The sequence below is a fragment of the Canis lupus genome, chromosome 6, assembly GCF_003254725.2.
Source record: "Canis lupus dingo isolate Sandy chromosome 6, ASM325472v2, whole genome shotgun sequence".
Lineage (NCBI taxonomy): Eukaryota > Metazoa > Chordata > Mammalia > Carnivora > Canidae > Canis > Canis lupus.
This window is the reverse complement of record NC_064248.1, coordinates 28810852-28833539: the sequence shown is the minus strand read 5'-3', so window position 1 is coordinate 28833539 and position 22688 is coordinate 28810852. Positions and strand designations below refer to the sequence as shown.

The following is a 22688-nucleotide window of genomic DNA, read 5'->3' as shown; positions in this document are numbered from 1 at the left end:
AACTTGAGGGGCAGGCACCTGGGGGGCTCTGTCACTTAAGTGACTCTTGATTTTGGCTCAGGCCATGATCTTAGGGTCATGAGATCGAGCCCTGCATCAAGGTCTGCAGTGGGCATGGAGCCTTCTTAAGATTCTCTCTCTCCATCTCTCTCTCTCTGCCCCTCCCCACCCCCCTCTAAAAAAAGGCTTAAAAAAAAGAATACGTAACTTTATAGTCTGTTCTATTCCATTAGAAGTGTGTCTACATGTGACACCTCAAGTGACTGCTTGTTGAAACCCAATAGATAATGCTGAGCTGAATATTGTTCTCTGGCTCTGAGGGAACAAAGCAGCAGGAGAAGGTCAGTTCTTAGGAGCCAGACATCTTGGTCAGAGGAAGCGTACACACTTCTCTGGCTCTGGAAATGTATTTAATACTGTCACTTTCCCAAGCAGCCGCCCCAGGTTCTGGGGTGCACCACCTCTGTATTTCAGATCATTTGGGCACCCAGTGACATAGGCCGCTTGTGATGGCATCCCTTAAAATGTTCTTCTCTTTCTCAAAAATAGCAAAGCCATCCCAAGAATCCTAATGACAAACACCGCAGCAAAAAGTGCAAAGAGCCCAAGCCCCGCGTTAAGAAGCTAAAGTACCACCAGTACATTCCTCCCGACCAGAAAGGTGAGAAGAGCGAGCCGCAGATGGACTCCAACTACGCCCGCCTGCTCCAGCAGCAGCAGTTGTTTCTACAGCTCCAGATCCTGAGCCAGCAGCAGCAGCATTACAACTACCAGACCATCCTGCCGGCACCACTTAAGTACGGGCTGGGGGCTTGTACCGTGGTCTTCTGATGAGGACCACTGGTGTCTAAAGGTTGGATGTTGTGATTTATTGGTGTTGAGTGTCATCAAAGTGTAGCATACAGGGGACTACCTGGGTCCCAGTGAAAACAGCCTGCGTTCTGGTCCAGTTTCTGTCCTCAGAAATACATTCCGGACCTTTCAAGTTAGAAGTGACTTTTCACAATTACTCCCCAGGGAAGATTTGCATATTATTCACCCAGATAGCATCAGGTGCTATGAGAAAAGCATAAAAAGTGTGCAGCCTGTTATAAACAGTTTAAAAAAAAAAAAAAAAGGGATCCCTGGATCCCTGTTTAACCCGCTCAGCGGTTTAGCGCCACCTTCAGCCCAGGGTGTGATCCTGGAGTCCCCAGATCAAGTCCCACATCGGGCTCTCTGCATGGAGCCTGCTTCTCCCTCTGCCTGTGTCTCTGCCTCTCTCTGTGTCTCTCATGAATAAATAAATCTTCAAAAAAATTAATTAATTAAAAAAAAAAACAGGCAGACAAGTTTAGAAGCTGGAGTGGTCAAGGAAAGCTTTATGAAAAAGTGGGATATTTATATGGGAAAGAGCCTGAAAGAAGGGAAGGGCCCTTTCAAACATAGGAGAATGATCCTGGTGCAAGGACAGAGGAAGGAGTGGGCGATGACTATTTGTTGGATGATGAGAAAAATAGCCCGAATAAAGAATGTGATTAGCTTTTGAGAAAAGTAGAAGACAAAAGTGAGTAGAACCACTGTCTGGAGGAGCTTGCAGATGAGCAGCCTTGAATCTTGATGTGGTAGGTGATTCAGAAGGCTGTTGTGGTGAAATCAAAGCACGAGAAAGAAATGTTTGCTGCTGGTAATGAAGGGGAGTCTGGAAACAGGAAAGACAATTTTCAGAACAAAGTAGATGTGAGAAGATGAAAGGGTGTTGATAACGGAAAGGAAGGAACAGATGAGAGATTTTTCAAAGACAACTAAGGTCTCGGCGACCAACAACTGTGGAGAGGGAACATGTTTCCTGAGTCTGAGTCCAGTTGGGAGGGACAGAAGGAAGTGAATTCCAACAGCTTCCAAGACTGAATCTATAGCAAGGCATCCATAGCAAATTTTAGTGATGTGCTAAAGGAAATTTTGAGATAGCCATCCTTAGTATGCATTTTCTGGAAGCATAACATAAAAATGCAGACTTGTCCTTCATTTCCCTCAGTTTTTAGCAGAAAGGGATATTTGCATTCAACTCAAACTCTTAAAAAAAGATGCAAAATTTCATTAAAATAAAAAATATTTTTGGTGACCAAGCCACCCAATTTATAATCTGTAGAAACTTGACTCCTGCTTTCTACACATATGCTTAAGCATTCCTCCCTAGGGAGCCCTATTTTCTAGGAATAGAAAAGGAGTAAGACCCACTAAAAAGCCCCTCTGTTAAGAAACTTCTTCTCATATGCTAACAATTATCAATTCCACTTTTTTCTCTTAAGACCCTGATATCTCGAAGAAGATTAGACCTATTAGTCATTCAGACCTTACTGTGAAGTACTTAAATCTAAAACATCGGGGCACAGTGATGAAGAAAGAATTTGTGTTGCATGTTATTATTTTAAGAGCAAGCAGGCCTGAGTGAGATGTTGACATTGGAAGGGAACCAGGGAAGACCAAAGAGAATTGGAAAAGTATCAGAGGCAAACTGCCGCCGCTTTACAGCTTTGTCTGGGCCTGAGGGAGGCATCCTCCCCTGCCTCTGCCCTCAGGCAGCAGGCACCAGGGATGCGAGCTCGAACCCTCGCTCCCATCTGTGTGCTCCTTATGATGCTCTGAGCAGCGCAGGCAGCAGGGATGCGAGCGCGAACCCTGGCTCCCATCCGTGTACTCCTTACGATATATCGAGCAGCACACTCAACACATGACATTGTCCTCCTCCTCCTCCAGTAACTCCAGGAAGAGCTGAAATTACTGACCCTACTCCAGGCAAGAAAACCTGTTAAACTGAAAATCCCATAAAAGGATTTTTGTGTGTGTGCTATCTGTGAAATAGTCTTTTCGATAATGAAAGAAATGGACTGTTGGGGCAGGTCTGTAGATGGGAGGAGGATATCTGAGGTGTTGGGTAGCTGGTCTCTAAGAGTACCTTCTCTTTCCACTAAGACTACAGTCCCCCTCTCCTCCATAAACATTCCCAATAATGCAGCAGCCATGCCACCCACCCAAGGAAAGCATCACATGAAAAGAACAAGGAGGAAAGGTAGCTTATTGTCGTGTATTAGTTCACCACACAAAGACTGAGCATCACTTGTGTTTAATGTCCACGTCCTGAAAGTGGAGACATTATTTTCTAATACAGCGTTTCTTCTAACCAAAATTCTGGAAGAGGAAACAATGTGGAGGTCCTGTAGTCTCGTAGCACCCCCGGCAGTGGGATTCTACTTGATAACACAAGAATCCTGCCACCTTGGGAAGAGCAGCAACCGTAGGAGACGGGGCTGTGGTCACAGCGTGGCCACACCCTGCTGGAGGGCCCTGGAAGGTTCCTTTGTATTTCTGAACTTGTGTTTCTGTCATCACATTCATCAAGGTCCCCCACACACACCACCTTTTCTTTCTCCATCAATTTGGGGAGGAAACAGATCAACTTGTTATTTCAAAGGCTGAAGTAAACACTGAACTGTTAATCATAGTAACAAGTAGGATATTGTAGAATCTCAACCAAAAATACTGTATGAATAGAATAATAAATTTACATTGTGCCTTCTCAGGGAGATAATATTGTTCACAAGAGAGCCAAAGTTGGTTGGGAGGAATCTTGCACTTTTTATTTAAGCACAGACACACATGTAGTACATAGGTAATTATGCAGTACATCTGTGGTATTAAAATTTCCCTGGGAGGTTGGTGAGGAAAAAAAAAAAATCTAAAAAAGCTCCTTGTAGGGAAAGTAATGAAAATAAGGTTGAAAAATACTGACTTACATTAAGTGTTTTCATAATTCTAATGTAAGATTTTAAAACTGAATTTTTAGAAAGGAAAAAAATGATACATAAGACATATGTCATTCCATCCAAACTTCAAGTATCTCAAATACTTAAAGTATTTAACTGCCACAAAATTTAGGCAGATTTTAAAAGTGCCCAAAATGGACGTCAAGAGTTAGCTGTTATCAGGGCCGGAAATGGCTTCAAACATGATCTTCTGAAAACTCACTTGACAAAGCTCATCTAACTGGGGACCTCTCCCCATAAGCAACATCGGCTCAGGTTCCTGTTTCCGTTAGGAATTTGTTCCTGTTTGAATTCCGTTAGGAATTCAAAGTCTCCTCGCTTCAGCACCAAGGTTTATATAACAATAAAGCCTGGTGCTCTGATGGAATTGGCTCTACAGTATCAACCGTCAGGTGGACCTTGCTCTAATAGAGATCAGCCACCCAGAAGAGGAAATGCCATTGTTACCAAGAGTATCATAGAGGCAAGAAGTTAGGGATCTGGTTTTGATATGGAAAGGAGTTTAGGGAAATGAGTAATACAGTACAACAAATTCACCAACATTTTTTAAAGAACATTTTTATTTTATTTTATTTTTAAAGATTTTATTTATTCATGATACACATAGAGAAAGAGAGAGGCAGAGACACAGGCAGAGGGAGAAGCAGGCTCCATGCCGGGAGTCCAACCTGGGACTCAATCCCAGGACTCCGGGATCACACCCTGGGCCAAAGGCAGGCGCCAAACCGCTGAGCCACCCACGGATCCCTTAAGAACCTTTTTAAATGACATATAGGTTATGGAGAAGCCCATAAATCATAACTTGATTATGATCACAAATTGATGCCAAAGTAAACATAACTCTATAACCACCACCTAAATCAAGAAATAGAACATCATCAGTACCTCCAAAAAGCCCCCTTGCTTCCCCTCTCAGTGACTACCTGACTTCTATCCCATAGATTAGTTTTGCCTGCTTTTGAACAGTATATAAAGGCAATCTTACAGTATACATACATGTTTGGCTTCTTTTGCTCAACATTGTGTTTGTGAGGTGCATCTTTACTGGTACAGATAGTAGCAGTGAATTTTTACTCCTGTTTGGTGTTCTGTAATTGATCCACCCATCATCATCTTGGTGGAGAGTTGGGTTGTTTTCAGTTGGGGCTAGTATGAATACTGCCCTAATAAACATTCTCACCTGTGTCTCTTGATTCACATATGTATATCTTTGTCATGTGTCTTTCTAGGAATGCCACTGGATCAAAAGATAGGTGAAAGTTTTCTTTAGTAGTTAGCCTAAAACAGTTCTCCAAAGTGGTCATGCCAACTCATACTTCCCCTTGTGATTGAGAGCTTTGGATGCCTGGGTACTTGATATCCACAGTCTTATTCATCATACTGCAGTTCTGCTGAGTATACAGTGCTATTTTGTTGTGCTTTTCTTCGTTTTCCTCATATCTATTGAGGCTAAGTACTTGTTCACACGTTTATTGATCAAGTGGATATACTTTCTTGTGATAGGCTTGCTCAGGATTTTCCCATTGTCCCATTGGGTTTTGTCTTCTTACTGATTTGTAAGGCTTTTTTGTATATTCTAGATATGAGGCCTTGTCAGAAATACGTATTATAAGTATCTTCTCCTGTGGCTTGACTTCACTCTTAAAGGTGTCCATCTTAATGCGTTTTGTGTACTGTTTAAGAAATCTTTGCCTACCCAAGGGACATGAAGATACTATCCTAAGCTTTCTAAGCTTTATTGTTTTCATAATTCACATTTAAGCTTTTGAGATGGTGTGAGGTAGGGGTCAGTCAAGGGCCCTATTTTTTTCCTGTATGAATATCCAGTGTGGCCAAGCACCATTTATTGTAAGGACCACCCTTTTCCTACTTTTTCCTTTCCCTTGTGATAACTCAAGAAGCTATCTCTGTGAGGGTCTGTTTCTGGGTTTTCTGTTTTCTTCCATTTGTTGTTCTGCCCTTGTACTAGCACACAATCTTAGTAACTGACTTTGTAATGAATTTTGATATCTGGTGGTATGACTCTTCCAGCCTTGTTTGCTTTGCTTTGCTTCTCACCCTTGTTGGTTCTTTGTATTTCCATATAAAACTGAGAATCACCTTCAAAATTCCTACCAAGGAGGCAGATAAACAAAACTCGCAGGGATTTTTTTTACTGAGATCTTATTTGATTGCAATCTTCATAATACTGAGTCTTCCAATCCCTGACCGTGGTGGCATTTCTTCTCTTCATGGGTTAACAGTCAAACTGTTAGCAGAAACAACGTCAAATTCAGAAATTATTTCATTATAAACTCTCACTTTCTTGTTCTTTTGAAGGCCACTCAACGACAAAAATAGCAACACTGGGAATTCAGCTCTGAACAATACCACACCGAACACACCAAGACAGAATACATCTGCTCCTGTGAGGAAACCAGGACCTCTGCCTTCTAGCTTGGATGACTTAAAGGTGATAATTCCAAGTAGAGTTTACTCACCCACAGGTACCACAGAAATGTAAATGATTTGCCACATTTGTCTAGTAATGAGTAGGTAAGCTTTCAGTAGATTTTTAACTTTACCAACATTAGATAACCTCTACGGAGGTACCTTCTGTTTATGTCCATTAAATTTCTTTCAAAATGTCCAATAATGATTCTCATTCCTTGAACATATAGCATGTGTAGGCATCAAACCAGTTCTGACTATAGAGGCAGATTTTTTTCCTCCCTGCTCATTGCCAAGTGTGGGAGAAGCAGGAAAATGTAACAGTCAAGTATCTGATCTCCAAGGCCAGCCTGTGTGTGGGTTTCCACACCAGCGCAGCCTTCGGTTATCCATGGTGGCTCAAACCACAATGAGTCAACCTCTCTCTGCCCCCGTCTCCTCTGTGAAATAGGAATAAAAATACTAATAATAATACCCACACCTACCTTGAAGGTCAATTAAAAGAATAAAGCATTTCCAGCAGTGTCTGGCACATGGTAAACTCAGTGAATGTACCGATTATCATCATGATTGCTGGTTTTAAATCCTTAGACATAACAGGAATTACCCTGTAAAAGCCCTTGCTTTATCACTGGCCTTTGTAGTGCTCAGGGTCTGTAGCCGTGCGTGTCTACGTGGGTTAGGGAGAAAAACTGTCCACTTGCCTGTGTGTGGTAATAGGGAGCTGACGGAGGTAGGCTAAGTGTCCCATAGATTTGTCAGAAGTTGCAATGCCAGAAGAGATGTGACTTGTTTGTACTTCCAGGTATCAGAACTGAAGACAGAACTGAAGTTAAGGGGTCTTCCAGTGTCGGGCACCAAACCAGACCTCATCGAACGCCTGAAACCCTACCAGGAAATAAACAGTAGTGGCGTTGCTGCCGGCAGTGTCCTGGCTGTGCCAGCATCTGCTATCGTCACCAGTAACCCAGAAGTCACCGTGGCATTGCCGGTAACAACACTACACAACTCTGTGACAAGCTCGGGCTCCTCTTTCAAGGCCGAATTGCCACCCACTGGCACCAGCAACATTGAGAACGTCAATTCCCCTCTGCCCATCTCACCATCCCCCTCTGAACAGTCCAGCCTCGGTACTGAGGACACAAACATGGCAGACACTTTCACTGAAATTATGACCATGATGTCTCCAGCACAGTTCCTGTGCTCGTCCCCGCTGAGAGTGACGGGCAGTGAAGACAGCCCAAGCCCCACCAGCAGCACGCTGTCAAGTCTGGAACTGGACGCAGCTGAGAAGGACCGCAAGCTCCAGGAGAAGGAGAAGCAGATCGAGGAGCTCAAGAGGAAACTGGAACAAGAGCAGAAGCTTGTGGAAGTTCTGAAAATGCAGCTTGAAGTTGAAAAGCGAGGGCAGAGGCAGCCGCCACCGCCGCCACCCCTAGAACCCCAGGCCGGCACCCCAGCCTCTTCCGCCACCAAGTCAGATCAGAAACATGGCAGCGTTGGTTCCTCCGTCAAGGATGAGACCTCACTCAGCGACTGCTCCAGCTCCAGGCAGCCTGGCCCAGGAGCCAGCCATTCTGTAGGCCCGCCCATCTCAACAGGGGGCCAGACCCTTGTTGCCAAAAAGGCTGTGGTGATCAAGCAGGAGGTCCCTGGGGCCCAGGCGGAGCAGCAGAGCATCGTCCAGCAGTTTTACGTGAGTTCCCAGGGACAGCCGCCGCCTACCGTTGTCACTCCGCCTCAGGCTTTACTGACCACACAAACTGCTCAGCTGCTGCTGCCACTGTCCATCCAGGGCTCCGGCGTCACCTCAGTGCAGCTCCCCGTAGGCAGCCTCAAACTCCAGGTGTGAAGTGTGTCTTCTAACTCCTTTGCCTTACAGCCTGCTGAGAGCTGAGACTTGCCTAATGCTTCCTCACGAATGCATCCACACCGGGCTTCAGAGTGGCAGATGTGTGCGGGGCGTAGGATAGAATTCAGAAATGTTCCTAGCTGGCCATTTTTTGATGGTAAAGACAGGGGTGCTTTCTACTTTCCATACCTTTTATCTTTAGTGAACACAGTATCACACATGCAAACATTTTTAAATACCAGTTACAGGATCATGAAAAAGGTCAGTGTCACCGTGTACTTTTTGTGTGCAAGTCACAGCATCAAGTATTTTGGTTTTTTTTTTTAATTTCTTAATTTATTTACGTAATCTCTATACCCAGTGTGGGCTTGAATTCATGATCCCAAGATCAAGAGTCGCATGCTCCTGACTGAACCAGCCAGGCATCCCATCCATGTACTTTAACTGGCTTACTCCCTTTAGCCGTCCCTTCTCCCAGAAGATCTAAGTGATAACATCCATACTGAGATAGGGAAACTGGGGCCACAAGCTGGGTAATTCTGACTGCAGAGTTTTCACTTTTACACCCACTCCTGTATGGTGCCTCCTAAATGTAATTCTTGAAAGACACCAGTGAGGTGAAGATGCCAAAGGCACATTGGGCAGCTAAGGGAAATGTGTCCACAACCCTAGGAGTGAGGATGTTGCCAAGACAGGTGATGAAACTCTGGTAGGCATGAAATCTCCTTTAATGCCTCCATAACCTGTATATTGACCTTAAGTTATTTTATGGAATGCATTTTGATAGGTTTCAGCAAAGTGTGAGGGCCCCAGTAAACAGAAACTGTTTGTGGCAGTGTTCCTCAACTTTGATGCCCTGGACACTCTTAATGGCAGAAAGGAGTGATCCTATTCCCCTGGGGTTAGGAAGCATGACCCGAAGGCCCTTCGCATGTGCAGAAATTCTGATTCCCCTATTGAACCTTTACAGTGTCTGTGAAATCGAAAGTCTACTCTACTCTGTAAGATAGATCTTCTCGACCTTTGTTTTCCAACCAAATGTTCCAGTAAAGTTGATGTTGTCAGATCAAGAACTGGGTTTTATCCTGGGCCTTTGTGTGCTCCAGCACGTGGCTGACTGCCCCCAGAGGGAGCACATCCTGTAACTTCAAAGTAGGAGTTTGGGCCTCACAGATTTCTTCGCTGCTATTACAATTATTACAACCCCTGACCTAGTATGTGGAGAGCCACTGCAGGCCTTTATTTCAGTTTTCTCTTTTCTCAAAATTTTCAAATGAAATCATAACCACTGAAGAAATAAGAACATGAAAATAACTGGTCCTGTGTGTCACTCTCTGGTTTAGAATTAAGGCTTAAATCTATGTGTTGATGAATTGAAGTATGTATCTGTAAATATTTTATTCCATTTCAGATACAATCCCCACATGACCAGTTATTCCATATCCAAGGTTTTTTTATTTATATATATGTGTGTGTGTATGTGTGTGTGTGTGTGTGTGTGTTTAGTAATCTCTACACCCAATATGGGGCTCAAACTCACGACCCTGAGATCAAGAGTTGCACATCCTTCCGACTGAGCCAGCCAGGTGTCTCCACATTCAGATTCTTGATTCTGAGTATGATTTTGATAATTAAATTGATTTTTTGATTTGCTTCCTAGACTCCAGCACAAGCAGGAATCCAGACTCAGCCTCAGACAGCAACTGCCACCCTGTCCTCAGGCTTAGCCCAGACTGTACCTCAGAAACAAGATACTTTCACGCCACATGTGCTCAGTCAGCCTCAGCAAGTTAGAAAGGTTGGTGAATGCTAATGGGTGACAGGCTCTTGCTTATTTGTACTGTTATCTCTTCAGTGTCCGAAAAGCAGTCTCCTCATGGGAAGCATCTCTTCTGTGTGATGTGTCTCCTCTCAGGTCGGCCTCAGGTCACATGGCATCTGGCTGCAGATTACCCAATTATTTGGGGAAGAGAGTTCTTTATTACTGAAAGATAGCTTGTCTTAACAGTTAAGCCCCTTTTCCAAGTAGAAGTTTCAAAAGTATGTTTTCAATCCTCATATGTAGGATTTTCTGGGGTTTAAAATAAATTTCTTTTCAAATTAATCATTTTGGGGAGTGGGGGAAGAAAATGCTGTTCCCTGGGAAGAGACACTTGAAGATGAAAAAGATACTTTCTGAAAGGTTTACCTCCAGTAAGATCTTTATATAAGAGTTTGTTGTCATCTTATAGATTAAGAGCCAGAAGGCCCAGGTCTGCTTATTCTGGTTCCCCACTTCCTACGTGGTTGGCCTTATACAGAATTCACTTATATTCTCTGAGTGTCATTTTCCTCATCTTTAAAATGACAGTGTTGGTCTAGGGCTCAGGAACCTCTTCATATGCTCCTACCAAAAAGTTCTGATGTGACAGCCCCAAAAGTTACCAAAATTCCCTCCCTCGTATCCAGTAGGTGGAGCTATGTGTACATCTTCTTGCCAGAAAACTCTTTAGGTCTCAAAAATAGGACTTAATATTTTTTATTTTTTAATTTGTTTTTTTAGAGAGTGGGGAGGGGCAGAAGGGGGGAGAGAGAGAGAGAGAGAATCTTAAGCAGACTCTGCTGAGCATGGAGCCAAACATGGGGCTTGGTCTCACGACCCTGAGATCACAACCTGAGCTGAAATCAAAAGTTGGATGCTTAATTGACTGAGTCACCCATTACCCCAGGTCTTGCTGTTTTAAAACCTTGAGAATTAAAAATAATAATAAAAATAAATAAATAAACCTTGAGAATTATTCATCCCAGAATTTTAATCTTCAGCATAAAAGAACTTTAATAGGATTGAGTCCTGCATAAAAAATTTAAAAATAAATTAAAAAAAAAAAGAACTTGAATAATTAGACACAGCCCAAAGTAGTGTCAACCGTCAGGGCTAAGGCCCTGTGGCAACAGACAGAAGTAAGGCCTATGTCATCAGTAGTCACACCACCACGTGCTCTCTTCTGGAATCTCCTCTGGGAAACCCAGTGAGCAGGGAATTAGAGCTGTATTTTATTTACTTCAGGCTCAGAATAACATAATGTAATGATAAGCTTAGTGAATGTTCAAATGTCAAGATAGTTTCCTTTTTTTTTTTTTTTTTTTTTTTTTTAGAGAGAGGAGGGAGAAAAACAGGATGTAGACAGGATAAGAACTTGTTCACTAAGTCTCAAAATACTAGAAGTGGGGATCAGTAATTCCACTTTAAAGGAAAAAATTATTGTACCAAATACAAGGAAATTCAGCCTTTTCAAAGAGGAGTACACTTACAGAACTCCTCACCCAGAGCAGCTATACTGTTTGGAGGGACACACACAGACACGCGCGCGCGTAAACTTTCCCGGTTAAGAAATATATGCGCATATTTACTATACAAACATAGGCATGAGTTTTTCTCCTTTAGAATACTAGGGGCGGGCAGTCCGGTTGGCTCAGCGCTTTAGCACCGCCTTCAGCCCAGGGCGTGATCTTGGAGACCCTGGATCGAGTCCCACATCAGGCTCCCTGCAGGGAGCCTGCTTCTCCTTCTGCAAAAACCTTTGGCTCATAATGGGGGCTAAACAAACCCTTGGTCGTTCCACCAGAGGGAACCCTCACCACCCCGACTGAGCAGGAGTGAGCTTCTCAGAAGGGGGCAGATTCTAAATGGAGCCTTACAAGGACTTGGAGACATTTTCAAGAAACCTGAAAATTGAGTGTGGCCACAGTACATGTGGCTGTTCTGGTAGGATAGAAAAGGGGGCAGGTAGTAGAAGGTTTGCATGACAGCCAGAGAGGAGGTTTTCACCACTAAGGACAGAGGAGCCGGGGAGTGTTGGGGCTCTGTCAGGTGTGGGGTCAAGGCTCTGTCTGTGGGGCAGGGCTGACGGGGAGGGAGGCCCAGTGAGGGGGCTGTGCCAGCTTTCCAGTGATCACCAGCAAGGGCCTGGATTGGGACAGCAGAGAACAGAGGCCTGATTCAGGACGCATTCCGAAGCTGTGCAGGCACTGGGGGCAGAAAGCAGAAGACACTGACAGCTCCATTTACCAAAGTTTTAAAAATAAATTATTTTAAATAAAAAGAATTATTTTTCCTCAGAGGCTGGAGGTGGTAGGAGGAAAGGGGAAAGTTTAGTTTGGAATATATTAAATTTGAGATGTCCCAAACTTATGTTTAGAAGGGTTATTAATGTGGCTTCAGCACTTAGCAAGGTTGGAAAAGAGAGGTGGGTTTGGGAATTATTAGCTTAATGGTGAACATTAAAGCTGTGAGAGTAGATGAGATCACCCTGTGAGGAACAGGAGAAATTCAGCTATCGCTTAAGAGAAATATCGTACTGAACAAATGCTGACTTCCCAGAAGGTGCGGTCTACACCTCCATCAAAGACAGGCCACTCAGTAAAGGGATGGTTGACACTGGAAAATCAGGGTCTGCAACCCCTGGCCTGAGGGCCACGTCCAGCCCACACCTGTCTCTGTAGATAAAGTTTTCCTGGAACCAAGTGCCATCCATTTATTTCTGTATGGTTGAGGCTGCTTCTTGGCTGCGGGGTAGAGGTGAGCAGTTACCTCAGAGACCCCATTGCCTGCAAGCCCTAAACTGAACCCTTGGTTGCTCTTAAGTCTGCCAACCCCTGTCCTAAAATATGGTTTTCTCTGCTAGGAAGAGCAGAAAAACAAACAATAGAAAATATTGGTTCATTACAGGTTTTCACAAACTCGGCATCGAATACAGTTCTCCCGTATCAGAGAGCACCCACTCCAGGGGTCCAGCAGCCCTTTGTTAATAAGACGCCCCCCAGCGTTCTCCAGTCCAGAAATGCACCACTTCCATCCCTGCAGAACGGACCTGCCACTTCCAATAAGGTAATGCTGCGAGCCCGGGGCTGCAGAGACTGGGCAAGCTCACAACCGTCCTAAAGCGTTCCAAAGCCCCGCGCTTTCGCCTTGGACTAAGTATCAGTATGCGTGGGACAAAACAGCCAAAATGCTGTGGTGACAGTTGTTAAGGGGCAGCTTAGCTGTTAGCACAGTAAGGATGACCTTTCCCACTCAAGATGGTCCCTTGCCAGCCATACAGGTCCCAGATCCTAAGGCTCATGAACTGACGAATACCATGATGGGGCTGCCCTGTGCTGAGGGCAGAGCCCCACGTCACCAGGGCCAGGGCTCAGGGAAGCTTGCTGCTAGAGCTGACGTCTACCTCCCTCTGTTTGCCTCAGCCCGCCTCACCACCGCCACCCCAGCAGTGTGTCGTCCAGCACTCCCTGTTCGGGAGCCCAGTCCCCAAGACAAAAGACCCTCCCCGCTATGAGGAGGCCATCAAGCAGACGCGCAGCGCCCAGTCCTCCCTTCCCGAGGTAAGTGAAGCCAGTGGCCGCAGTCCACCATGGGCTTACATTTGGGGTGTCATCCTCATGTAGAACCCTCTGTCTAAGATGTACTAGCCGTGACAGAAACACAAATTTCGGAGCCAGGGGCCTTGTTTGCACTTTAAATCCTGTTTTTTTCCATTGAAGTATGGTCCACATACAATATTATACTAGTTTCAGGTGTACAACACAGTGACTTGACATTTATATACATTGTGAAATGCTCACCAACATAGATGTAGTTAGTAGAGTTAATAGTGTCATTGACTTTAGCCCCTGTACTGTACCTTACATCCCTGTGATTTATTTTGTAACTGGACATTTGTACCTTTTAATCCTCTTTCACTTATTTCACCCATCCCTGCATCCCATCTCCCCTCTGGCAACCACCAGTGTGTTTGTATTTTTGAGTCTGTTTTGTTCATTTGTTCTGTTTTTTAGATTCCACATATAAGTGAAATCATTTGGTATTTGTCTTTCTCTAATTTACTTAACTTAGCATAATCTCTTAGTCCATCCCTATGGTCACAAATGGGAAAAATATTCTTTTTTATAGTTGAGTAATATTCCTCTGTGTGTATCACATCTTCACATCTTCTTTATCCTTTCGTCTTGGGCTGCTTCCATATCTTGGCTAGCATAAGTAATGCTCCAGTAAACATAAGGGTGCATATATCTTTTTGAATTAATTTTTTTGCTTTCTTTGAATAAAAACCCAGTAGTATGATTACTGGATCATAGGGTAGCCCTATTTTTAATTTTCTGAGGAACCTCCATAGTGTTTTCCACACTGGCATCACCAGGTTGCATTCCCACCAGCAGTGCACCAGGGGTTCCATTTTCTCCACACTCTTGCCAGCACTTGTTATCTCTTGCTTTTTTCATACAGGCAATCCTGATAGGTACAAGGTGGTATCTGTGGTGGTTTTGATTTGTATTTCCCTAATGATGAGTGATATTAAACATCTTTTCTATGTCTGTTAGCCATCTGGATGTCTTCTTTGGAAACGTGTATTTTGCTGTTTGGGCATGGAATGTTCTATCTGTATCTGTTAAGTCTGTCTGGTCTGATGTGTCATTCAGAACCACTGTTTCTTATTGATTTTCTGCCTGGATGATCTATTCGTTGATGTAAGTGGGATGTTAAAGTCCTCTACTATTACTGTGTTACTGTTGGTTTCTCCTGTTAGTCTGTTAATATTTGCTTTATCTGTGTGTGTGGCGGGGGGAGGGAGGGGCTCCTGTGTTAGGTACATAGATATTTGCAGATGTTGTATCCTTATTTTGGACTGATCCCTTTATCATTATGCAGTGCCCTTCTTTGTCCCTTGTTAGAGCTTTTGCTTTAAAGTCTGTTTTGTCTGTTTGTTTTTTTTATTTAAATTCAATTTAGTGGGGCACCTGGTTGACTCAGTGGTTGAGCGTCTGCCTTCGGCTCAGATCATGATCACAGGGTCCTGGGATCGAGTCCCACATCAGGTTCCCTGCAGGGAGCCTGCTTCTCCCTCTGTCTGTGTCCCTGCCTCTCTCTCTGTGTGTGTCTCTCATGAATAAATAAATAAAATATTTTTTAAAATAATAAATAAATAAAATCAATTTTAACTAAATTATACTTATATGTTAACTACATATACTGTATTACTAGTTTCAGAGATAGAATTGATTCATCAGTTGCATATAACACCTAGTGCTGATTATATCAAGTGCCTTCCTTAATGCGCACCACCCAGTAACCCCATGTCTGTTATAAATATTGCTACATCATCTTTTTTTTTTTTTTTTGCTTCCATGTGTATGGAATAGCTTTTTCCATCCATTCACTTTAACTCTTTATGTGTCTTTGAGTCTGAAATTAGTCTCTTATAGGCAATGTGAATTTTTATCTTTTTATGCATTCAGTAACCCTATGTCTTTTGATTGGAGCATTAAGTCTGTTTATATTTAAAGTGATAGGTATGTACTTATTGCCATTTTAAAATTGTTTCTGGTTGTTCTTGTATTTCTTTTCATAGTTCTTTTTCTTTCTTTATGATTAGATGACTTTCTTTAATGGTATGCTTGGATCTCTTACTCTTTCTTTTTGGGTATCTATTGCAGGATTTGGGTTTGTGGTTACCATGAGGCTCATGTATGATATCCTGTGTATAAAGTATGATAGTAGCTTAAACCAAACACATTCTAAAAGTAACAATATTTTTACTCCCCTTTTTTAGGTATATGATGTCATATTTTAGATCTTTTTTTACTTTGTGGATCCTTTATTTTAGATACAACTGATTTTACTACTTTTGCCTTTCAGACTTCATACTAGTTTTATAAGTGACTGATCTACTACCTTAACTATATGTTTGCTTTAACCAGTGAAACTTGTTCCTTTCATAATTTTCTTCTAAGTTATAGCCTTTTCTGCTTAAAGAAGTTTCTTTAACATTTCTTATAAGGCAGTTTAGGGATGATACACTCCTTTGACTTTTATTGGCCTGGGCAACTCTGTATTTTTTCCCTCCATTCTGAATGATAGTCTTGCTGAGTAGAGTAGTCTTGGTTGTCAATGTTTTCCGTTCACCACTTGGAATATATTATACCTCTCCCTTCTGGCAAAGTTTCTGCTGAAACCTCAGCTTCCCATGTACAAAACCCATTGCCTTTCTTTTGCTGCTTTTAAGTGTCTATCTTTAATTTTTGACATCTTAGTTATTATGTGGATGTCCTTGAGTTTTTCTTATTTGGAACTCTCTGTGATTCCTAGGCCTATTTCCTTCCTCAGGTTAGGGAATTTTTCAGCTATTATTTCTTCAAATAACTTTTCTGGCCCTTTCTCTCTCTTCTCCTTCAGGGACCCTTGTAATGGGAATGTCAGTACACCTGTCCCAGAGGTCCCTTAACCTATCCTCTTTTTTTTTTTTTCTTTTTTCTTTTTGCTGTTTAGCTTGGATGATTTCCACTACCCTGTCTTCCACATCACTCACCTGTTCTTCTGCATCCCCTAATCTGCTGTTGATTCTCTCTTGTTTATTTTTCAGTTCATTTATTTTATTCTTCAGCTTTGATTGGTTCTTTTTTATATTTTGTTTCTTTGTTGCAGTTCTGAGTTCACTGACTCTTCTCTCAGATCCACTGAGCATCTTTATGACCATTACTTTGAATTCTTTATCAGGAAGATTGCTTATCTCTGTTTCATGTAGTCCTTTTTCTGTGGTTTTGTGTTGTTCTTTCATTTGGAATGTATTTCTGTCTCCTTATTTTGTCTGACTCTGTTTCCATGTATTAAGTCAGCCATCTATATCTCCTGGTCTTAAAAGTAGTGGCCTTGTGCAGAAGGCATCCTGGGGGGCCCAGTAATGCAATCCCCGCTGCCCACCAGAACCAGACACTCCAGGGGTGTCCTGTGTGTACTCTGCTGTTGTGACTAGACCAAGACTTCTTTGGGTATGCTGGTGGACAGGGCTGGCCCCACCTTTCTCTAGAGCAAGTTGTCTACCTGGTGAGTCCAGGCAAGCAGTGCTAATATGATAGATGGACAGTATCAGAGCTGGCTCCCACCAGTATTTATATTCATATACAAATTTCCCAGAGATCCTTCTCTTCCAGCACATGCCCTAAAAAGCAAATCCCTTTCACATGTAACTCAGACACTTTCCAAACTGCTGCTTCTCTGCTGGGTCCCAGGCCAAGTGATAAAATGCTCTGGCCCTTTAAGAGCAGAATCTCAGTTCTTCTAGCCTTCTGTCTTTTGCCCCACTGATTTTCAAACCCAGAGGTTATGGAAGCTCATCTACCCACTGCAGATCCCCAGGATGGGGTGTGCTCCCTGTGAGGCTTGATCCCCTTGCTCCTCATGCAGTACCTCTACGCTCATGGGTGATGGGGATCACTGTGCTGGAGATTTGGTTCCTGACCTCATCCCTGCCCCTCCTTCCCTTCTCTGTATCTTTAGCTGTGGGAGAGAGATGTTCTGTTAGTCTTCAGGTCATTTTCAGAATGAGTCTCACTATATTTAGTTACATACTTCATGTGTCCATGGGAAGTGAGCTCAGGATCTTCCCACTCTGCCATTTCCAGTGCTTCTCCTTTAAATGCTACTTTAAATCAAAATACTGGGAAGACTCCTAGTTTTGGCTACTATGTAACCTGCACTTCCTGCTTACTCAAACTCAAGGTTTTCCTTTTAACTTCTCCTTGGGGAAATGGGTCATGTTAAGGATAGATGTGATGATGGCCAAGGCATGTATTTGATACAAGTTTCTCTTCTTTTTTTTATTCGAGTATAAATAATGTACAGTGTGAGATTAGTTTCAGGTTACAATATAGTGATTCAGTAATTTTTTACATTTCTCAGTGCTCATCACATTGGGTGTACTCTTCATCCCCGTCACCTATTACACCCATCTTCTCCTGTCTCCCCTCTGGCAACCACTAGTTCTCTATTTACGTGTCTGGGTTTTTGCTTGTCTTTTTCCTTTGTTTTGTTTCTTAAATTCCACATGAGTGAAATCATTTGGTATTTATCTTTCTCTGGCTGATTTACTTCACTGAGCATTATAGCCTCTCTGTCCATCAGTGTTGTTGCAGATGGCAAGAGCTCTTTCTTTTTTATGGCGGAGTAATATTCCACTGCGTATACACACCCCATCTTCTTTATCCATTCATCTACTGATGGACACTTGGGCTGCTTCCATAGTTTGGCTATTGTAAATAATCTACAATAAACATAAGGGTGCATATCTCTTTTCAAATTAATGTTTTTGTTTTCCTTGCATAAACACCCAATACTGTGATTACCAGATCATAAGGTAATTCTGTTTTTAATTTCGTGAGGAACCCCCATACTGTTTTCCCCAGTGGCATCACCAGTTTATATTCCCACCAACAGTGCACAAGGGTTCCTTTTTTTCCACATCAGCACTTGTTATCTTGTGTTTTTGATTTTAGCCATTCTGACAGGGGTGAGGTGATATCTCCTTATGGTTTTGATTTGCATGTCCTGATCATGAGTGATCTTGAGGATCTTTTTATTATCTATTGGCCATCTGTATGTCTTTGGAGAAATGTTTGTTCATGTCTTCTGCCCATTTTTTAATTGGATTACTTGGTTTTTTGATATTGAATTGTATAAGGTCCTCATATGTTTTGAATATTAGCCTCTTAATCAGATATATCATTTGCAAATATCTCCTCCCATGCCATAGGCTACCTCTTTGTTGATGGTTTCCTTTGCTGTGCAGAAGCTTTTTATCTTGGTGTAGCCCCAAGAGTTTAATTTTGCTTTTGTTACCCTTGCCAGAAGAGACACATATACAAAAATGTTTCTATGGCTGATATTCAAGAAATTATTGCCTGTTTTCTTCTAAGACTTTCATGATTTCAGGTCTCACGTTTAGGTCCTTAATGCATTTTGAGTTTATTTTTGTGCATGGTGTTAAAAAAGTCATCCAGTTTCATTCTTTTGCATGTCATTGTACAGTTTTCCTAACACCGTTTGTTGAAGAGACTGTGTTTTCTCCATTGTATATTCTTGCTTTCTTTGTCATAGATTAATTGACCATAGAAGAATGGGTTTATTTCTGGACTCTCTATTCTGTTCCATTGATCTAGGTGTCTCTTTTTCTGCCAGTACAATACTGTTCTGATTAGTACAGCTTTGTATCTTAAAAACTGGGATTGTGATACCTCCAACTTTGTTCTCCTTTTTCAAGATGCTTTGGCTAGTCAAGGTCTTTTGTGGTTCCATACAAATTTTAGAATTCTTTGTTCTAGTTCTTGTGGAAAGTTCCCTACCATTATATACCACTGTCAGTTTCTTCCTTTATGTCTATTAATAGTTGCTTTATGTATTTGCTCCTATGTTGTGAGGATAACTATTTACAATTGTTATTTCTTCTTATTGGATTGTTCCCTTTATCCTTATGTAGTGTCCTTTGTTTTAGTCTGTTTTGTCTGATAGATTAAGTATTGCTATGTGAGCTTCCTTTTTCACTTTCATTTGCATAATAAATGTTTTTCCGTCCCTTTACCTTCAATTTGCATGTCTTTTGGTCTGAAGTGAGTGTCCTGTAGGCAGCATATAGATGGATTTTGCTTTTTTTAATCCAGCCAGTCACCCTGTGTCTTTTGATTGGAACATTTAGTCCATTTACATTCAAAGTAATTATTGATGGGTATGTACTTATTTCCATTTTGTTACTTGTTTTATGATTAGTTTTGTATTTCTTCTCTGTTCCTTTCCTGTCTTGCTCTCTTCCCTTGCAGCTTAATGTCTTTCTTGAGTGATATACTTGAATTCCTTTGTCTTTTTTTTTTTTTTTTTGCCTATTACTGGTTTTTGATTTGTGGTTACTATTAGATTGATAACGTGCTATACGTATAGCAAATATATATTAATTTGATAGTCATGTTTGTACTAATTCTAAAAACACTACATTTTTACTCCTCCCCTCCTCCCCGGCACATTTTATATATATCATGTCATACTTTACATCCTTTTATTTTGTGACTCCCTTGACTGATTTAATTGACTTTACTGCTTGTGTGCTTTAACCTTCATTCTGGGTTTATATGATTAATCTACTTTTATTATGTTTGTATTTACCTGTGAAATTTTTCCTTTTCTAATTTTCTTCCTCCTAATGATGACCTTTTCTTTCCAAAGAATTCCCTGTAACATTTCTTGTAAGGCTGGCTTAGTGGTGATGAAATCCTTTACATTTTGTTTGGGAAACCCTTTTTCTCTCCTTCTATTCTGAATGATATCCTTGCTGGGTAGAGTATTCTTGTAGGTTTTCTCCTTTTAGCACTTTGACTATATTACACCACTCCCTTCTGGCATGCAAGGTTTATGCTGAAAAATGAGCTGATAGTCATATGGGGTTTCTTTTATATATAGCTGTTTTCTTTTGGTGCTTTCAAAATTCTCTATCACTACTTTTGGCCATTTTAATTACTATGTGTCTTGGTGTGGACCTTCTTGGGTTCATCTCTCTGGGGCTTGCTGTGCCTTCTAGACCTGTGTGTCTGTTTCCTTCTCCAGATTAAGGAATTTTTTAGCTATTACTTCTTCAGATAAATTTTGTGCCCTCTTTTCTCCTTATGGGTTCCCAATAATGTGAATATTGTCATGCTTAATGGTGTTGCTGAGTTCCCTTAGCCTGCTCTCATTTTGTGGTATTTTGTTCTTATTTGCTTTCCATTACTCTGTTCCAGCTGACTAATCCATTCTTCTGCTTCCTCTAATCTAGAATTGATTCCCTCTTGTCTATTTTTTTAAAGATTCTATTTGACAAAGAGAGCACAGGCAGAGGGGGAAAGGAAGAGGCACACTCCCCACTGAGCAGGGAGCCTGATGCAGGGCTCAATCCCAGGACCCCAGGATCATGACCTGAGCTGAAGGCAGATGCTTAATCAACTGAGCCACTTAGGTGCTCCCCTCACCTTGTATATTTTTAATTTCAGTTATTGAGTTCATCTCTGGTTCTTTGGGGAAGCATTCCTCTGTCTCCTCATTTTGTCTAAATCTCTGTTTCTATGTACTAGGAAAGTCAGCTACATCTCCTGCTTTTGAAAGCAGTGGCCTCAGGAAAAAGAGGTGCTGTAGTGCCCTGTAGTGAGTGCCCTGTGCCCTGCTCACCAGAAGTAGTTGCTTCAGGAGGTGTCTGTTACATGTGTTGCATGCATCCTACTGTTGTGGCTGAGCCACATTTGCCCCCAGTCCAGTTGGTTGCACTGGCCTACTTTGCCTATTGTGGCAGGGTTTGGTCTGTCTGCTGTTAGGGGCCAGTCTGGGCTGCCTTGGATTTATAGTTGGATCAGACCAGATCCCTGCCTTCAGCCCATTTGCCAGGGCTGTGGCTGTACCAACCTGCAGGGCACTCTCTTCCTTGTCTTTTATTGGTGGGCAGGGCCAGCAGTTAAATCAGATGTCTTCCCCAAGGGGGGAAGACTGGGACCGCAGTAGAATTGGTGTGTGCGGTTATCTTCTCCTCTGCCCAGGACAGGAGTCACTTTGGAGTGGAGCCGGTTCCTGCCAGGGCTGCTTAAAGTGGGGCATCTTGGGGTAGTGTGAGTCTCCAGGAAAATGCAGAGCACGGTGTAGTGTTAGCAAGGTAGATGGTAGCTGTGCTGTTTACTGCAACTGTTGGATGTCTAGACTTGAGCAGAGGAAGAATGGTGCCCACCAGTTCTTTTGCTCTTGCAGAAATCTCTTAAAGATTCCTGCTTCTCCAGCACATGTTCTGAGATTAGTAAATAAATCTTCCCTTATGCTTCAGGCACTTTTCAAACTACTAACTTCTGTGCTGTATCTCAATGGGGCTGTTTGTTATGCTGGATCTTTAAGGGTGAGGACTCAGTTTCCTGTTGCCATCCAGTTCTCCAAGAGCTAAGCCCACTGATTTTCAAAGTACCCAGAGTTAAGCCCCATTGGTTTTCAAATCTTTCTAGTTTGGCTCCCCCATGGCTAGAGTGCCTAATGTGGGGTCTACTCTCCTTTCTTTATGCTTGTGGCATCTCTCTCATTTGTGGTTAGTCTCACCAGGAGTTTGGTTCATTACTTCATCTCTGCCCCTCCTCCTCTGTTCCATGTACCCTCCTCTCTACAGTCAACTGTAGAAAATCTTTTGTGCCAGGCTTCAGGTGATTTTTCTTAGTTGTTCTGATGTGGCTGTTATCTAGGTGTGTCCATGGGACGAGGTGAGCTTAGGATCCTCCTACTTTCTAAAGCCACCATGTGTCAGGGTGGCACTAAATTAACCTTGTACCAGGCTGGCCATTAAGACTGCCCAGCACCTACACCTGCCTTCTCCTGCTTCATCTCATTGTCATCCATAGCACCCTCTGCTCCAGCAGGCCAGCTCATGCAAGCACCAATGCACCCTGAAGGAGACAGACCTAAGGTCCTCCCGACTTCACTATGTACTGATCCATAGCCGGTAACCATGTGGTTCTATGCAAGGTGCTTACCTGTCCTCTGAGCCTTCCCTATTGCTCTCTATTCCAAAAGATGGGAATAGAGTTCCTGTCTGTAAAGGCATCTGGCCTATGGTGAGTGCCCAACCACAATAACCATGTCACACCGTACCCTAAACCTTTCTCTTGGTCTCCCTGCCCATCTAAACTAACACCCAGGTAAGTTTCAAGAAAGAACCCATGCCTCCCAGAGGATGCAACAGGTGACCCTCACAGCACTCTGTGGGTACTGCAAGTAGAGGACAAAATAGAGCAGGTCCGAGTAA

The 22688-nt window shown here is 42.6% G+C and overlaps 1 protein-coding gene across 16 annotated transcripts in view; it reads left to right on the top strand.

Moving 5' to 3' along the window:
* MRTFB (myocardin related transcription factor B) overlaps positions 1 to 22688 on the top strand; it is a 210701-nt gene that overhangs the window by 164500 nt on the left and 23513 nt on the right. For 13 of the 16 annotated variants that reach the window (XM_025416466.3, XM_025416458.2, XM_035718209.2 and 10 more), the window contains 6 exons: positions 550 to 797; positions 6126 to 6258; positions 7042 to 8082; positions 9749 to 9886; positions 12797 to 12955; positions 13312 to 13449. In XM_025416466.3, coding sequence (XP_025272251.1) covers positions 550 to 797; positions 6126 to 6258; positions 7042 to 8082; positions 9749 to 9886; positions 12797 to 12955; positions 13312 to 13449 — 1857 coding nt within the window. The remainder of the gene's footprint in view (positions 1 to 549; positions 798 to 6125; positions 6259 to 7041; positions 8083 to 9748; positions 9887 to 12796; positions 12956 to 13311; positions 13450 to 22688) is intronic. The other 3 variants (XM_025416464.3, XM_025416465.3, XM_049111376.1) reach the window with 1 other exon arrangement.